The 18,776-nt window shown below is 42.2% G+C and overlaps 1 protein-coding gene across 1 annotated transcript; it reads left to right on the forward strand.

The window, feature by feature from the left end:
- The first annotated feature begins 9,734 nt into the window (after nt 1–9,734).
- GPR119 (G protein-coupled receptor 119) lies at nt 9,735–11,199 on the forward strand. Its single transcript, XM_089672647.1, has one exon. The coding sequence runs from the start codon at nt 10,143–10,145 to the stop codon at nt 11,166–11,168; it is 1,026 nt and encodes a 341-aa protein (XP_089528773.1). The 5' UTR covers nt 9,735–10,142; the 3' UTR covers nt 11,169–11,199.
- The last annotated feature ends 7,577 nt before the right edge of the window (nt 11,200–18,776 follow it).

The following is an 18,776-nucleotide window of genomic DNA, read 5'->3' on the forward strand; positions in this document are numbered from 1 at the left end:
TCATTGGATTCAGATGTTCCAATCACCTCCATGGCCACAGGTGTATATAATCAAGCACCTAGGCATGTAGACTGCTTCTACAAACATTTGTGAAAGAATGGGTCGCTCTCAGGGGCTCAGTGAATTAAAGCGTGGTACCGTGATAGGTTGCCGCCTGTGCAATAAGTCCATCCGTGAAATTTCCTTGCTACTAAATATTCCACAGTCAACTGTTAGTGGTATTATAACAAAGTGGAAACAACTGAGAACAACAGCAACTCAGCCACAAAGTGGTAGGCAATGTAAAATGATAGAGCAGGGGCAGCGCATGCTGAAGCGCACAGTGCGCAGAAGTTGCCAACTGTCTGCAGAGTCAATAGTTAAAGACCTCCAAACTTTGTGTAGCCTTCAGACTAGCACAACAACAGTGTGTAGAGAGCTTCATGGAATGGGTTTCCATGGCCGAGCAGCTGCATCCAAGCCTTACATCACCAAGTGCAATGCAAAGCATCGGATGCAGTGGTGTAAAGCACACTACCACTAGACTCTAGAGCAGTGGAAATGTGTTCTCTGGAGTGACAAATCACACTTCTCTGTCTGGCAATCTGATGGACATGTGTAGGTTTGGCGGTTGTCAAGAGAACAGTACTTGCCTGACTGCATTGTGCCAAGTGTAAAGTTTGGTGGAGGGGGGATTATGGTGTGGGGTTGTTTTTCAGGGGTTGGGCTTGGCCCCTTAGTTCCAGTGAAGAGAACCCCTAAGGTGTCAGCATACCAAGACATTTTGGACAATTTCATGCTCCCAACTTTGTGGGAACAGTTGGGTGATGGCCCCTTCTTGTTCCAACATGACTGCACACCAGTGCACAATGCAGGGTCCATAAAGACACGGATGAGCGAGTTTGGGGTGGAGGAACTTGACTGGCCTGTACAGAGTCCTGACTTCAACCTGACAGAACACCTTTGGGATGAATTAAGCGGAGACTCTGAGCCATGCCTTCGCATCCAACATCAGTGCCTGACCTCACAAATGTGCTTCTGGAGGAATGGTCAAACATTCCCATAGACACACTCCTAAACCTTGTGGACAGCCTTCCAAGAAGAGCTGAAGCTGTAATATCTGCAAAGGGTGGGCCAACTCAATATTGAACCCTGCAGACTAAGACTGGGATGTCATTAAAGTTCATGTGCATGTAAAGGCAAGCGTCTCAATACTTTTGGCAATATAGTGTATATGCAATAGGGGATCATGGGGCCCCTGTGGCCTTGCCCAAACTCAAAAAAGCCTATGAAAAAAGTACCAGGGGCATCTCATGGGGCCCCCTACTGACCCCGGGCCCTCGGGCAGTGCCCGAGTTTCCAAATGGTCAGTCTGCCCCTGGCCTGGTGTAGCATGGGTAACTACACTCCCCAGCCACTTTATTAGGTACACCTGTTCAATTGCTTGGTAACACAAATTGCTAATCAGCCAATCACATGGCAGTAACTCAATGCATTTAGGCATCTAGACATGGTGAAGATGACTTGCTGACATTCAAACTAAGTATCAGAATGGGGAAGAAAGGGGATTTAAGTGACTTTGAACATGGCATTGGTCTGAGTATTTCAAAAACTGCTGATCTACTGGGATTTTCATGCACAACTACCTCTAGGATTTACAGAGAATTGTCCGAAAAAGAGAAAATATCCAGTGAGTGGCAGCTGTGAGAACAAAAATGCCTTGTTTATGTCAGTGGTCAGAGGAGAATGGGCAGACTGGTTTGATATGATGTAAAGTAAACAGTAACTCAAATAGCCACTCGTTACAATCGGGGTATGCAGAATACCATCTCTGAACACACCACGTCAAACCTTGAAGCAGACGGGCTACTGAAGCAGAAACCACACTGCGTGCCACTCCTGTCAGCTAAGAACAGGATATGGAGGATACAATTCGCACAGGCTCACCAAAATTGGACAATAAAAGATTGGAAAAACATTGCCTGGTCTAATGAGTCTTGATTTCAGCTGCAACTTTCAAATGGTAGGGTCATAATTTGGCGTAAACATGAAAGCATGGAACCAACCTGTCTTGTATCAAAGGTTCAGGTTGGTAGTGGTGGTGTAATGGAGTTGGGAATATTTTCTTGCCACATTTTGGGCCCCTTAGTACCAATTGAGCATCATTAAATGCCACAGCCGACCTGAGTATTGTTGCTGACCATGTCCATCCCTTTATGACGATAGTCTACCCATCTTCTGATGACTACTTCCAGCAGGATAATGCACCATGTCACAAAGCTCAAATCATCTCATACTGGTTTCTTGAACATGAAAATGAGTTCACTGTACTCCAATGGCCTCCACATTCACCAGAACCCAATCCAATAGAGCACCTTTGGGATGTGGTGGAAAGGAGATTTGCATCATGAATGTGCAGCTGAAAAATCTGTAGCAACTGCATGATGTTATCATATCAATATGGACCAAAATCTCTGAGGAATGTTTCTAACATCTTGTTGAATCTATGCTACAAAGAATTAAGGCAGTATTGAAGGCAAAGGGGGTCCAACTCAGTACTAGCAAAGTGTGCCTAATAAAGTGGCCAGTGAGTATATATATCCCAACCACGGCACCACCTGTCTGGAGTTTGCATGTTTTCCCTGTGCCTGTGTGGGTTTCCTCCGGGTACTCCGGTTTCCTCCCACACTCCAAAGACATGCTGGTAGGTGCATTGGATCCTGTCTAAATTGGCCCTAGTATGTGTATGTATGAATGTGAGTTAGGGGCATTAGATTGTACACCCCTTGAGGGTTAGGGACTGATGTGAATGTACAATATATATATGTAAAGCGCTGTGTAAATTGACGTACCTTAAGTACCTGAAATAAATAAATAAAATATATATACACACATACAGGGGTTGGACAAAAAATATGGAAACACTACATGATTTGCAGGTGTGAATGTGACGACATGTTACATGTTGAAAGCGAAAGAGATATAACATTCTTATGCTTCTGCCGTGTGATGAGACATCTAGACTGCGGGCAGATGATACCTAAATCACCTGTGCCTAAAAAATCATGGAACCATGTGGCTGCAGAAATAATCCTACAATAAAAAAGGGTTTACAAAGCAGACAAGAGGAAGTTTTCTGCTGAGATGTCCACTTTAAATTCAGAAAGGTAAGCTAGTAAATAATAGTAAAGAATAGTAAAAATAGAATAGTAAAAATAGTAAAGAATATTCACCTAGAAATTTTAGCTCAGTGAAGCTGGGATGCAGAACTGTAGCTAGATTTCATAGTAAAACTACGAAGGAATCCTTGTTTCTCTCTAATCTCCAGCACTAGTGATACTGTATATGATATTATGTGTTTCCGTAGTATTCATGTAGAGGTTATAAAACTGTATATACATTAAAGAAACATTGAAGGCAATTTTTTTTCTAGTTTCTAGTAGAGTGGAGGGTATGAGAACCCCTCTCAGTTGTACACTGTTGTCTGTATCCTGGTGGCCGATATAACTGAATGTGAAAGAAAACCCCAAATTTGAGTGATCACCAAAACAGGAATCAAGGGGGAATCTTCCATTGGGGACCCTTGTTCTGATGAGCCTGATGACTACCAAGGATTTCTCTCATTTGCAAGGAATGTCCCCACACTTTCCATTGCACCTATGAGGCAGAAAGTGAAGAGAAATCTCTCTTAAGGGACACGAATAGAGAAAAAATCAGGGGTCATCACCCTTGCTTTCTCTATCCAAAAAAACGTTTGCCTTCAAATCTATTTAAATTTTATCTGATTATATTTGTCAAAATGTTCACTATATAAATCACTGTATAGCCAAACACCTGTGCACCTGAGTCTGCTTGTAGTTCTGTGATCTCCTATGGCTATAGTTTTGCCCTTATGAGGCAAACGTTTACTTTTTTTTTTACTGAACTTTAGGAAAACTAAATTCTTCCCTTGCAGTGAGGCTGCTCCTTTGCTACAAGGGTTAACTGCTTGTATATGCTTAGGGGACAGAGTACAGCAGTTTTTCTTACCTGAACCACTGCTCTAGCAGGGTTCTCTACACTGCTACACCACTCCCTGCAGCCTGTTCTCCCCCATGGCGGTCTAAGGTCCTCTGATATCATTAAAACTGAAGCAGGGACCATAGCCCTGCATTAGACACGAGGATGCTGAAGGACAGTCCACTAGCAGAGTGAAGGGGGGCACCATTTGCCAGGAGGGTGGAGGATCGAGTAACTTAGAGTACTCTTACTGTTTCCTAAACCAAACAATTCTCACCTGAGGATCCTGCCAGTAACACACCTCCTGTCTTATGACATCTCCACTCTGGATAGAAAAGCAACAGAGATTCTTATGGACAGCAGCATTCTCAGTCTGGTAAGGTAGTATTAGATGGACTAGCAGATTTAGCTGTCCTCAACTAACAAGTTAAAAGATAAGTTTGGGACTGCTTTTCTTTTTAAAATCATACTTATCTAGGTGGATGCTGCATTTGTCCCTCGCCAACTCACATGACCGCATGACCGCTGATTGCTGAGTTCTCACAGCCTCTCTTAGCAGAGATGGCCAGTCACTGTTGTCTGCTCTGCCCCCCCCCCCCCCCATGGGGCTGTGGATGGGGAGGGAGCTGCTGGCTCAGGCTCTCAGCAGATGACGGAGAGACTGAGCCAGGTGTCGCTTCAGACTCTGGGGTGGATACTGACTTTAAAGTCAGGATCTTTCCCCAAACTGGACTGGCTGAGTGATGTCAGCCAACAGAAGGCTTCAGGTTGCTGTCAGCTGAAAACATGTCACAGGAGTGCAGAATTAACTGAACTCCTGTGATCCACAGAAGTACATCCAAATGAGCTTTTGCTGTACTCCTCCTATAAAGTAGTATTAAAGGCAATGTAAAATCAAAGCTCTTTTGGCTGTATTTCTCCTGTGGATCACAGGGGTGCAGTTCATTCTGCACTCCTGTGACCCTGTTTCAACTGACAGCAGACTGAAGCCTGCTGTTGGCTGACATCACTCAGCTGGTCCAGGCTGGGGAAAGATCCCGACTTCAAAGTTGGGATCCACCCCAGTGTCTACAGCGGCACCTGACTCAGCCTCTCAGTGATCCATTGAGAGGCTGATCCAGCCGCTCCCTCCCCATCCACAGCCCAGTGCTCCAGTGAGCCCTGGGGGGGGGGGGGGGGTAGAGCAGACAGCAGAGACTGACAGTCACTGCTCTCTTCTCAAGGTGGCTGGGAGAACTCAGCGATCAGCAGTCATGTAATCACTGAGTTCTCACCCTTAGGGCCAGCGGGGGACAGATGCAGCATTGGACCAATGTTGTATCCACCTAGGTAAGTATAAATGGGGGGAAAAAAAGTCCACACTTCTCTTTTAAACCCCAAAATAAAACATAATGTATTACAGCTTACCAATCATTCCATTTTGTTCTTTTAGGTATTTTCCCCCTCTATTTTCACCTTGTAATCTGTCCAGTAATACACCTCCTGTATTAGAGTGCCCAACTCTGGATGAAGGAGCACAGGGGCATCTATAGACAGCAGCATTGTCAACCTGAGTTGAGGGGTGTGAGAGTTGAAGATTCTCCCTTTAACATCGGAACCAACTTTGGGAGATAAGGCACCCTTTTGGCTCATGAAACCTGGTCTGCTTAACCCAGGACATTTGGCAATTACTTTAACCCTCTAAACTTCTTTCTGTTATCTCTTTGTTGTGCTATTGTTTTCTGTATATTTATATATATTGGCTACATCTTTTTCTGTAAATATTTTTATTGCACCCTTTTGACCTTTTAGTAATAAATCTTACTTTCTGAAAGTGTTGAACTGTTTCTACAGCTCTTCAATGCAAACTAAAGCACCCCTGTTTCTGAAGAACGCTACTGTGTGTTTTAAATGTCTGCATACATCTGTCTGCGGTGACGTGTATACAAACGATTATTCAAACATCATAGTGTTATTGCTGATATTGCCGAGTTTCCTCTTTCTCTGTACAAAAAGGAGGTGGTAGCAGTGTGAAGGGTTAAGTGCGTAATTAACCTGACCCAGTAACAATCGCTCTCAGGCTGCAGGTACACAGATTGTGGTCCATTAGCTGGAAAATCTGTGTGCAGAGTGCAGCTGGGCGTGGCATTGTTACGCACGTGACAGCGTGGTTTTAGATTGGCTAGTCCTTCGGTCACGAGTTTGGTGAGAAGGGCTGGGGTCTGACGCCGCGATCCTCACAGGGAGTGTTAGATGCACTAACAGATTTAAATACAGTACAAACAAAATGGCAACCACCCCAATCTGTAATTGGCCTATGCAACAAGATGCACATGGACGGGCGACGCATGTCAAACAAAACCAAACAAAAATTCCCTACTCTCTTATCAGCCAGCCTGCAACAAACCAAATTACCTTGTCTAACAGTTCACATGAAAACAAAGGGTTCAGTTTGCACACATTTGCAATTATATGCGTAAACTGCAAAGGCCACTTCATGGCACCCCAGTTAATCTGCAATCCTAATTCTATACATTTTGAGAGCTTCCAGAGTTTGAGTACATAATTAATAATGGATAGATTGAGGGCAGGTATGCCTGGAGGGAGCCCATCCTTCCTTAAAGGTAGAGGAACACACCAAACAGCCAGCAATAGCACAATGACTCTTTAAGGAGGGGTGGGATCTCTCCAGTATACTGTACCTGCCCTCAATCTATCTATTATTATACATGTGCTCAAACTTTGGAGGCTCTCAAAATCTTTACAATTCAGTTGATTGCAGGCTGGCTGGTAAGTGAGCTGGGAATTTTTGTTTGTTGTTGTTTGACAGATTTAAATACACTAGCAAGTTGAAGTAAAACTCCAGCTAATACTTTATAATAATTTACAGCAAACAGGTCTGTCTCATCCCTATAACTGCAAGAGAGCTTTTCTGTTGAAAAACAGACTTCCAGGCTGGATCATCAGATGAAAATAGAAGAAAGAAAGTCTAAAAAGGAAAACTAATGCACCCATTACATCTAAGAATTGGTAAGCTGCTATATAATAAATGTTTGCTTTTGGATTTAATACTTCTTTAAAGCTGAACTCCAGCTAACACATTTTAAACAATTACAACAGCATTTATTCCTTTAAGGATAAAGTGGGTTGTAAACCCTCACATGTACCCATTTACATGACTGCCCTCAGGTGATACCAAGAGATTTAAAAAAATCCTTCCACATAAGTTGTACCTGTTTATCTGCAGTCTTATCTTCTCCACATCCATTCAAAGTGCTACATTTTTAAAGTTCAGAAAAAAAAGGGGTGGAGAGCTGAAATTACAATCTGCAGACCTCAGTGAGTTGAGTTTTGAAAGCTGATTAGAGGGAAAAGACACCCCCTCGCCTCCACACAACTCACAGAAACAGAGCTGAGGCTGTCAATCTGCTGGAGATCTCTTCTTGTCACCATTTTTCTCTTGGTGTCAGAAAAACTTGTCAGAAGTGACAGATAGCAAAGGAACAAACAAACAGAAAGAAATGACACTTAGTGCTCTTAAGTCAAGTACACACTATAGAGGGATATGCTTTGTTCATATTTCATCTCAGAGGTTTACAACCAGGATTTAAATGGTTCATCTCAAACCTCTAACTGCAACTGCCACTTGCCTGTTAGGATGTTAAAAACTAACAGACTGGCTGGATCACCTGGTAAAATTAAAGGGAAAAAAATGAAAAAAAGAAAGTGAATGTAGCCACCACATCTAGGAATCGTTAAGCTTCAATATAGTATTTTTTAGCATTTGGGTTTAATACCACTTTAACCCTTGCAGTGCTAGCACAGTCCCATTGCCAGGAAAGACTTTTAGTTTTCCTGGAGTTCAACTTTAAATACTACAGAATATGAGTTTAGTATGCATTGTGATCAGTGGCTTTCTTTAGTGAACTCCTTAGTAATTAACCCCAGAATGTCAAGGAAGACATTCCACTCTCTTCTGCAATCAGCTGCATATATAGTACTGTAGATCAGTGTTTCTCAACACAGTTAAGACATCCTGAAAAATTGTGTAAAATCTTGAGATGTCCCATTTTAAAATGTAAAAAAACTAAACTAATAGTTTTACATAACGCAGCATCATCCCCACACATAGGACAGCCAGTATTAGAGGTGGTTTATTCTTTCAAACCAATACACCTTTGTACATTGGTACAGACTATTATTCCAATGTTTCTCTTCTCCCCCAGTTTCTCTCCTTCACTCAGGGAATGTAACCCCAGTTCTGATGGAGAGGGGCAGAAGAGGACAAGCAAGGGGGTTGTACAGGCACCCAACATGATTGTTTTGAAATTTTATTTATGAGACACTTGTTGCTTGTGTATTTGGATCACGATATATTGGAGATATAGCGCACAAGCACACGTGAAGATATCTCAGATTCAAAGGGACTATTAAGAACATTTTATTTGGTGTTTGTATGTACTATTCATTTCAGCACTGTTACGTGCAGTTCTATGGGTATCCATTAATAAGACATTTGGTGTAGCACATATTTATTGCCACAAACACAATTTCTGTTTCCACTATTCATATATGCACATTTATATTAGCACCATATTTGTGTTTATGTTGCTACACTGCATTTTTTATTGATTTATGGTTTACATGTGGGCACACATTATATGCTAGCCGCACAATTTGTTTTGTAGGAGGTCTCTTGCGTTGAGGGTTTTCTATACACAATTACATCATTGGTTGTTAGGACACTGGTGCCCACAAGGTTGTAATGGTGCACAATGAAAATCTGTGGCTTTGTGTAGCTCAAAGGCAGACTTGATCCACCTGCTGGATGGTATACAGTTTTTGGGCATTTTTTTTGACAAGCCTGGTAGTACTAGGGTCGTTGGTTCAAATCCAAACCACGGCACCACCTGCATGGAGTTTGCATGTTCTCCCTGTGCCTGCGTGGGTTTCCTCTGGGTACACCAGTTTCCTAGCACAATCCAAAAACATGCTGGTAGGTGATTTGGCTCCTGTCTAAATTGTCCCTAGTATGTGTATGTATGAATGTGAATTAGGGGCCTTACATTGTACACCCCTTGAGGGTTAGGGACTGATGTGAATGTACAATATATATGTATATGTAAAGTGCTGCGTAACATGACGGTGCTATCAGGGGTGGACTGACCATTCGAGCACTCGGGCACTGCCTGAGGGCCCAGGGTCAGTAGGGGGCCCTATGAGATGCCCCTGGTACCTTTCATAGACTTTCTTGGGTGTTGTTTGAGTGTGGGCGAGGACACAGGGGCCCCATGATCCCCTATTGCCCGGGGGCCCCATGAGTTGTCAACGCCCCTGTTCACTATATAAGTACCTGTAATAAATAATAACCCGAAGGCACTCCAGGGTGCCCAGGATCAGTAGGGGGCCCCATGATCCCCTATTGCCTGGGGGCCCCATGAGTTGTCAGTCCGCCCCAGGGCGCTATATAAGTACCTGTAATAAATAATAACCTGAAGGCACTCCAGTGTGCCCGCTGAAAAAGGTTGCTGTAGATAACTGTAGCTGCAATGAAGAATTGTAGAAAGCAAAGATGAGTTCACTTGGCCATGGCTCTACATGTGTACACTCCGCCAGTACTATGACATGGACAGCACAGATGAGCAGATCGAAGCTGTGCAGGGCGATCAGTGAGTTGGGGGATCGGCGGCAGATGGTCGGCGCTGTCCGCGGTGCTGAAATGAATGGCAGTGGACGAGCCGCATGCTTGGCATTACTTCACAAGTGTGAGCTTTATATGGGAAGGTGGCTGCACAGATCATTCGTCTCCCTGATAATATCGCGGTGTGTATAGTCTGCTGTCACTCCTCTCCCCGGGAGGGATTAATGTGTGTTTATTAGCAGGGGCCTCCTCTCTATGTGCTGTGACTGTGTCAGGAAAGGACGAAGTGAAGCAGATCTCCTCTCCAAGGAAGCCACTCCTCTCCATTGACTCTACTGCTCTTCTATAAAGTCAGGGTACACACAAGCCGGGTGCACACAGACTCATCCAATGGAGCCTGGCAGACTTGTGCCCAGGTGTCAGGTACCCAGCTTGGTCTGGAGGATGCCTGCTGCAGAAAGACCCCAGATGACAAGGACAAGGAGAAGACTGGGGACCTCTTCATGATTTCCTGATCACAACTGTCCTCTTGTATTTCCAAAAGATGTCCAGCGCTGTCTATGCTACTTTACACATCCTTCTCAGTATCCTCATCCCCACTGCCAACATCCTGGTCATCATCATCCTCTCCAATCTCCTGAAGAAGAAGCACTGCAAGAGTTACATTTTCATACTCAACCTGGCTGCTGCTGACCTTCTGGTGGGACTCATGTGCATCCTGGAAACTCTGGATGATGTCTTTGATGAAGAATTTGATAGGAATTTGTTCTTTTGCCTGCTGAGGTTGTGCTTCACTGTCACTCCTTGTATTGGATCTATGCTCACCCTTCTCCTGATATCTCTAGACAGGTATCTGGCAGTTAGGATGCCCCTGTATTACCTGAAGATCATGAATAATAAATGTATTGGGATTTCTCTAGCAGTGCTTTGGTTGCTCTCCTTCTTGGTTGGGCACATGCCTCTGATAACCCCATCACTGCAGCATAGTAATTACACCGGCATCTGCGGCCTGTTTTATGCAGCCAAAAGCGACTATCTGTACATTCTGTGCTTCATTATTTTCCTGCCAGCCTTATTTACTATTGTGTGTCTTCACACAGCAGTTGGGAGGATTGCTTATGCCCACCATAGGCGTATTCAGAGGAGCCGAGCCATTAGTGGACTTCCTAACAACCATCCATCACACTCATCCCACTTTAAGGCAGCTAGGACAGTTCTTATAGTCATTATCTGCTTCGCCTTGTCCTGGGGCCCCTACTACATCACTGGAATTGTTCAAGCCACCTGCACATCCTGCAAACTTGTGGACCTGCTGAAGGATATTTTATTTGTTTTAGGGGAGGCTAATTCCCTATTGAACCCTCTCATCTATACCTTCTATTGCAGAGACATCAGAAGCTATTTCTACAAACACTTTGTCTGTAGAAGAAGAAAGGTAAAGCCTCAGATTCTTGCCTTGGTTCAGTTCACCAACATTGGGACATCAGCCATGCCTAAGGAGACTTCTGGGGACAGTGTTCATAATGTGTCCTTATTCACTGGTTCTGGGGGCTTTATCAAAGACCCATGAGTGCTGGCATAGCAGAAAACATTACAGGTGCATTGCCCCTCTTACCTCTAAGTAATGTCTGCACTATGATACATTTTTGGAAAGCACAGTAATACTGTTGTAGGCTTTGGGATCTAATGTGGAACAACAAATCTCAGCGATGCCTTTTACCTTAAGTCTATCTGTAACAGCTGGAACTGTCAGCTTGCTCTTCTCTATTGTGGCATAATTGTTTGCGCAGGTGCTAGCATTTCCCATTCTTATTTAACAAAGCAATGCAAAGAGCAATGATGGTGTGCAAAGTGCAGAAATCCATAGAAACCAGAGTTCAGTTTACTAAAGTCATATTTGTGCAGGCAGAATGTTAACTGGTTTCTACGCGTTACCACACGTTTCACCTTGCTCTTTGATTTGTTAATAAGACCATCTGCATTCAGGTTGGCTACAGATATGATCAGACTAATGCCTAGTACATACAATGTGAAAATCGGACAAAAAATACTGCTTTTGGAGCGATCGACCCAGAATCTGATTGTAAGGACACAGCTTTCGAGAGCCGATCATGACAGTTCATGAGAAATTATCCGAAGGCACAAGCACAAACAATTTTCTCGTAAAATAACAGAATGAACACTTTTCATGTAATCAGTACAGTATTCGACCATAAAAAATCAGAAATGAGAGAATAGATTACAGTAGAATACAATACATTACATCATCGCAGTAAGTTGTATTCTGTCTTACGAGAATTTTTGTAATTCTAGTAACCTATTCATTTTCAATGTTAGACAAAAAAAATGGATGATCATTCTTCCAATATTCTCATCATATGTACCAGGCATAACTGTACAGATTTAGGGGTTGTTTGTGAGTTATATTAGAATGCTACTGTAAGTGTCTTAAAAACAATGTTGGTGATTCCAGGTTTTCCTACGATCTCAGGATATTGTTTTATTCATTCACACTTTTGAGGCGAATGTAGTTTAAATGATCATGCACAAAATTGTCTTGATATTGTCAATGTATACCCAGTTATTTGCAACTGTATGAAAGTGTAAAATAAATGTTATATTCTTCTCCCAAAAAGTCCAGAGTATAACAATAGGTGAATGGCTGGGTTAATTTTTTCCTTTCTCTGAAGTTATACTAGAAGATAAATTTGTTTCATTTTAGTTTTACTGAAAATATGGACCATTAAAGCGGTATTAAACCCAAAAGCAAATATTATATAGCAGCTTTGCAATTCTTAGATGTGATGGCTGCATGCATTTTCTTTTTTAGGTTTTCTTTCTCCCATTTTCACCTGGTGATCAAGTTAGCAAATCTGTTTTCAAAAGCAGAAGCTCTCTAGGAGATGTATCAATTACAAAGATGGGACAAACCAATCACCATTGACAGGGATGCTTAAAAAGATCAGCTTTTATTTATTCATGTAAAATGTTTATACCAAAAGGAAAACTGTTTGATATAACTGATTAGATTATAAAGTGTGAGCTGGAGTGGCTTCAATTTGTTAGCGTATCTATATCTGCTAATAAATAAACACTCTCCACCACCAGACTGACAATGCCGCTGTCTGCTCTGCCCCCTTTGTACATTCATTTAAAGTGGGGTCACGTGTCTTATTGGCCAGATCACCAGGTGAAACAGAAGAAAGAAAGCCTAAAAAAAGAAAACTAATCTAATGATTGGTAACTGCAAACTCAGGAATACAGGTAGTTTGGCAGAGATGAAAATTCAACATCCAGGACTGTATTGAGGAATGATGACAGATGACAGCTATGGTGGTTGCAGTTGTTCACTGCACAGCTTTTTGTCAGGATATAAAGTTTATCTAAACCCAAAAACAAATATTTAATATATTTCAGATTGCTATTTCTAAAATTTCTTGGCTGCACTCATTTTCTTTTTTTTTTAGCTTTTTTTCGTTTTTATATTTGTTGGTCTGCTCAGGGCTCCTGAGCTGAGAGTTTTATTACCCCAAACTGCCTCTGAAAGACATTTCCAGAGCATAGGGGTGTGAGATTCAAATGATCAGTTGAATATTTATCATGCCCTAGCCAGGGGTAGACTGACAACTCATGTGGCCCCCCAGGCAATAGGGGATCATGGGTCCTTGCCCAAAATCAAAAAAGCCTATGAAAAAGGTACCAGGGGCATCTCATGGGGCCCCCTACTGACCCCGTGCCTGAGTTTCCAAATGGTCAGTCTGCCCCTGGCCCCAGCCAATCCCTGGAAGAAACTATCCAGAAGGTGGCTGGGGAGGTGATAAATGTTCAGGAGACCTGAGCAGATTTTTCTTTCCTCTTCAGGGAGGGTTCCAGTCTCCTTGGGGGGCTGTTGTCCCTTTGAGATAGCCAGAGACAGGAAATTGCATGCTTGGCTGAAGGCCTGGAGAAGATTGCCTGAGGATTACATTTGCTGGAGGGCACTGCACTGAAGTCCTGGGTTTGGAGAAGAAACTTGTTATTTCCCTTACTAATGCCTAGTACAGACATTGAGAATATTGGATGAATGATTGTCTGTTTTTATTTTGCATGCTAGTCTCATGTCAAAAACAAATAGGTTACTAAAGTTATGAAAATTCTTTTAAGGCAGAATACAACTTCAGAAGTGATATAATGTATTGTATTGTATTGCAATGTATTCTCGTTTCCAAGCATGCATGGTCCTGGTCACTAGATTTTTTCCCCTACAAATTCTATACTAATTACACCAAAATCATTTGTTCCATTATCTTACAAGAAAAATGTTTGTGCTTGTCGCTTCGAATATTTTTGCATGAACTGTTGTGATCAGCTCTCGAAAGGTGTGTGTGAACGGATATATCATCAGACGATCAATCGCAATGCATATTTTTCATCCAATTTTTTCATAGTGTGTACCAGGCATCAGGATGCTGGGAGGCAGACAGCGCCTGGGACACTGTGAGTAAAGATCTAGTGGGGGACTGTTAGCTGTGCAAGTGCTATAAGGAAAGTAAGGATAGGTTCACACCTATGCAGTTTGCATTTGACCCGTTTCTGCATTGCGTTTTGGATTGCATTTTGGATTTTTGCTGCATTTTTCTGGGCTTTTTTTCTTGTTGCTAGGCAGATTTAAAACACAAAACACATCAAAAACGTATCCAAAATGCGGCAAAGGCGCAGCAAAAATGCACTACATGCTTTTCTGCAGCATTTCCATTAAAGTCTATAGAACCAAAAATGCAACTTTTTGCTTTCAAAAAAGTCCCTGACCCTTTCTAAAAAATACACTGGGTGAAAATGCGGAGATGTGAACGTGTCCCATAGGAAATCATGTTAAATGACTGTAGTGCGTTTCTGCAAAATGCTTAGGTGTGAACCTAGGGTAAGTGGCCATTTCCTGCTGCCACCAGAGAAGCTACTTTGGAAGATTAGAGAGAGAACTTTGTCCTACTGTTGTTGATTGTTTTGGAGTGTCCTGTGCCCTAAACCCCTCTCCTGTTGAAGTTATTCAGTGATAAATACAAAAAAGACTAAAAAACCTAAAAAATCATCTTCCAGGTTTTAGTGCCAAAACTTAATTGAACAAGCTGAAGTTATATAGTTACATAGTTAGTCTGGCTGAAAAAAGACAAAAGTCCATCCAGTTCAACCATTAAAAAAAAGTTATAATCCTATACCCACAGTTGGCAAAAAAACAAAGCAAAGCATGATCCAAATTGCTCCAGCAGGGAAAACAATTCCTTCCTGATCCTGCGAGAGGCAATCGGATATTCCCTGGATCAACTTTACCTATAAATGTTAGTATTAAGTTATATTCTGTGTGTCTAGGAAATAATCCAGACCTTTTTTTAAAGCAATCCACTGAGCTGGCCAGAACCAACTCTTGAGGGAGTCTATTCCACATTTTCTTAGCTCTCACTGTGAAGAAACCTTTCCGTGTTTGATGATTAAATTTCTTTTCCTCCAGACGTAAAGAGTGCCCCCTTGTCCTCTGTGATGACCTCAGGGTGAATAGCTCTGTACCGAGTTCACTATATGAACCACTGATGTATTTATACATGTTGATCATATCCCCCCTTAATCTCCTCTTCTCAAGAGAGAATAAATTCAGTTCCTCTAATCTTTCCTCATAGCTGATCTCCTCCATGCCTCTTATCAGTTTGGTTGCCCTTCTCTGTACTTTCTCCAGTTCCCCAATGTTCTTTTTGTGAATTGGTGCCCAAAACTGAACTGCATATTCCAGATGAGGTATTACTAATGATTTGTACAGGGGTAAAATGATATATCTCTCTCTCTGGAGTCTATACCTCTTTTAATATAAGAGAGAATTTTGCTCACTTTAGAAATCATAATATATGTGAATTTTACGGTATCCCTTAAATCATTCAATACAATAAGGCTATAAATAACATAAAGATACACTTTCCCCCAAAAAGTGTAAAAAACTGTGAATATGAATATGCTAATACCAATATTCCAAAAAGTATATATCACACAAATATATAAAAAAAAAAAAGTCCAAAAAAGGATAAGAAATAAAATTTAAATAAATTTAATATTATAAAAAGTCACTCTGTGCCAACTTCAATCATCAATCTTCATATTCAGCCTTTCAATGGCTCACAAAGAAACATCATGATTCCTCTTTAAAATAGCCTTTAACAGAATATCTAAACCTCTCAGAGTTCCCTGGTTCCTCCACGTGAACTTCTAGATTCTAAAATGGCCGCTGGATCACTTCCAGTTCCTCTGTGCGTCTGACATCACTTCCCTTGACATGTTTCGTCACCTGACTTAATCATAAGGGATCTTATCCTTTTTTTGGACTTTTTTTAAAATATATTTGTGTAATATATACTTATGGGAATATTGGTATTAGCATATTCACTTTAGAAATCCCAGCTTGGCATTGCATGCCATTATTAAGCTTGTGATCTTAAGTTGGAAGCTGATTGGCTACGACGCACAGGTGCACCAGATTCTGAGTGCACCAGTTTTAGTAAATCTGTGCTTCATGTAAGCGCTATATGATGTGGTTCAGTAATTGTGCTTCATATATGTTCTTCAATTATACAGAGATTCATTAATAAATTAAAGTAACAAACATTATTGTTTCACATTTTTCACCTTTCCAAGGCCTCCAAAGGCTTGGCTTACATCATTTTTTGTGGGGCAACAAGAACAGAATAACAAATCATTTAATGTATTGAAATATTATATTTATAAAATTCAGCCCCTTTTATTATTTCTGTATAGCAACAATGCAGCACTTGGAGAGGGAGGGAGGCAATTCATGGGTCCTGTATTCATATGTGTTGACAAGGACATGCTGATAGGAAGAGAGAACAGGGAGATGATCTCATCAGTTTGCTGCTGCTCGCTCCCAATCCAATTACAGGCTAGGAGGCTAGGGGTGATCTATCTGTGTAGCTTAATTGCAGCAGAGAAAAGTCAGGTCCCCAGACTGCAGTGCTATATGGCAGCTCCATGTAAATTTCATGACTGAATCAACAGAAATACAAATTCTTTGGCAGGAAAGACAGCTCTTGCCTTGCTACTGAAAGTTAATTACTTGTTGACAATTATCTCATTAGCACCATTCATGTCAGTGTGCTGCAAATGTGGTAAATGTCAGTGAGTGGGTAAATCTCTCCTTAGCAAACACATTGAATGCTTTGTGTAAACCTAGCCTAGTGCTGCAGACAGGCATAGAGGATTTTAAAGGGTTTAAAGGGTAGACTGATGGGGAACAGAACATTTTCTAACATTGACAAAATACAGACAATGTGGGCATAAGGCTGCACAGGCCATTTTAATTACTTGATGCTTTCTGTGTCCTGCAAATAAGGTAACTGGCAAAAAAAAGTTAAATCTGTCAGTAGAAAAGAGATTTGATCCTTTATATTTTCCTCGGCCTGAATTTTGTCCTAAATGTAAATGTTCTTAAACTGGCTTCTGCAATCACTCAGACAATTGTGTTTGACTGGCAATTATATACTAAGGTCTGAATAATGTACTGAATACTATGCATTCTGACTTAAAGTACAATTAAGCCTGCAGCATATTTTAGCTTAACACATAGAGCACAAAAAAATAAACATACCCCAGTAAAGTACTGTTAAAATTTTTACTCCATACATTTAAAACTTTCAATGCTGCTGCATCCTGCTCTGGCAGTGTTCCTTCCTTGAACCTCTGGTCTTCACAGGAAAGAGATAACAATGGACAGTGCAGTCTTTAGCCAGTCTGTTGGCAGAAGGGAGGAGTAGAGACAGAGGCATAATTAGAACCTTCAGGGCCCTGGAGCAAGAAACCATGAAGAACCCCCAGCCAGGGCCCTTCCCACTGATCCTGGGGCCCTTTACTCCCATCACATGTTCTGCAGTTGGCCCCCTGTCTGCCGTCTTGAGGCTCCCCCACGGTGGCGTAACGACAGGGCCCAGTTGCAAGTGCAACCATTGTGACCCTGGTAGTTCCACCACTGGTGTCAGAAGTTAACATTTTTTAGGAGTCCCTTGGGGGGCTTTGGTGAAATATCAGAGGTCTAAACAGACCTCTGAAATTCCACATTTGAGACAGAGAAAGGAGACTGAGGACACAATCCTCAACCTCTATCTCTGCAGCCTCAGCTGCACAGCATGAATGAACAGGAACAGCCCTGTACAGAGCTTCCTGTTCATTCACAAACAGAGTTTACTATGCTTCAATTATGAATGGACAGTCAGTGATTAGTACTGATCACATATTTGCTGAGCCCTTCCCCACTCCACTCTCCATCCTGACACATCTCCCGCAACAGCCAGTGGGAGAGGGGAGAAGCCTGCAGAGGTGCAGGGGGGGGGGGCAGGAGAGCACATAGGGGCCCGGGGCAGCAGGACCTGGATAGGAAAGGGACACAGAAAGGGCAACATGTACAGGAACTGATACCCTCCATTTTCCTCCTACAGCCACTGACAGGTTGCAGGAGGAAAATGGAGGGCATTGATTTCTCTATATGTCACCTATCCAGGAGCATGGGGCCAGGACGTCAGCACTGTGCCTCCCCAGTTTGTCAAATCAGAGAATGCTTGCAGTCATTTAGAAAATGCAAAGCATTCTTTGAATGGCGCCTGTGCCAAGTGGCTGACCTTCTGTGTTCGCAATGTCACTTGGCACAGGACTAGGAAGCAAGTGGAGATCACTGGAGTAGTGGTGCCTTCTATTGTGATTTCCAGCTCCCAGAAGGATTTCACAGCCATGCATAGTTACATTGGTCCAAGTTGGACCAATGTAACTATGTAAAAAATGCCATAAGTGGAGTTCTTCTGTAAGCTTATTTCTTTATTTGGATAATACACTGCTTAAAAAAATTTATGGAACGCTTTTTAATCAGAGTCAATTAAACTCCTAGGATATTGATCTGGCCAGTTAAGTAGCAGAGGGGGGTTGTTAATCAGTTTCAGGTGCTTTGGAGTTAATGAAATTAATAACAGGTGCACTACATGGGCAACAATGAGAGTACCCCCAAAGCAGGAATGGTTTTACAGGTGGAGGTCACTGACATTTCTTTCCCTACTCATCTTTTCTGACTGTTTTTCACTAGTTTTGCATTTGGCTAGGGTCAGTGTCACTACTGGTAGCATGAGGCGATACCTGGGCCCTACAGGGGCTGCACAGGCAG

Source organism: Staurois parvus, unplaced genomic scaffold (assembly GCF_062004578.1).
Source record: "Staurois parvus isolate SC_StPar_1 unplaced genomic scaffold, SC_StPar_1.0 ptg000131l, whole genome shotgun sequence".
NCBI classification, from domain to species: Eukaryota; Metazoa; Chordata; class Amphibia; order Anura; family Ranidae; genus Staurois; species Staurois parvus.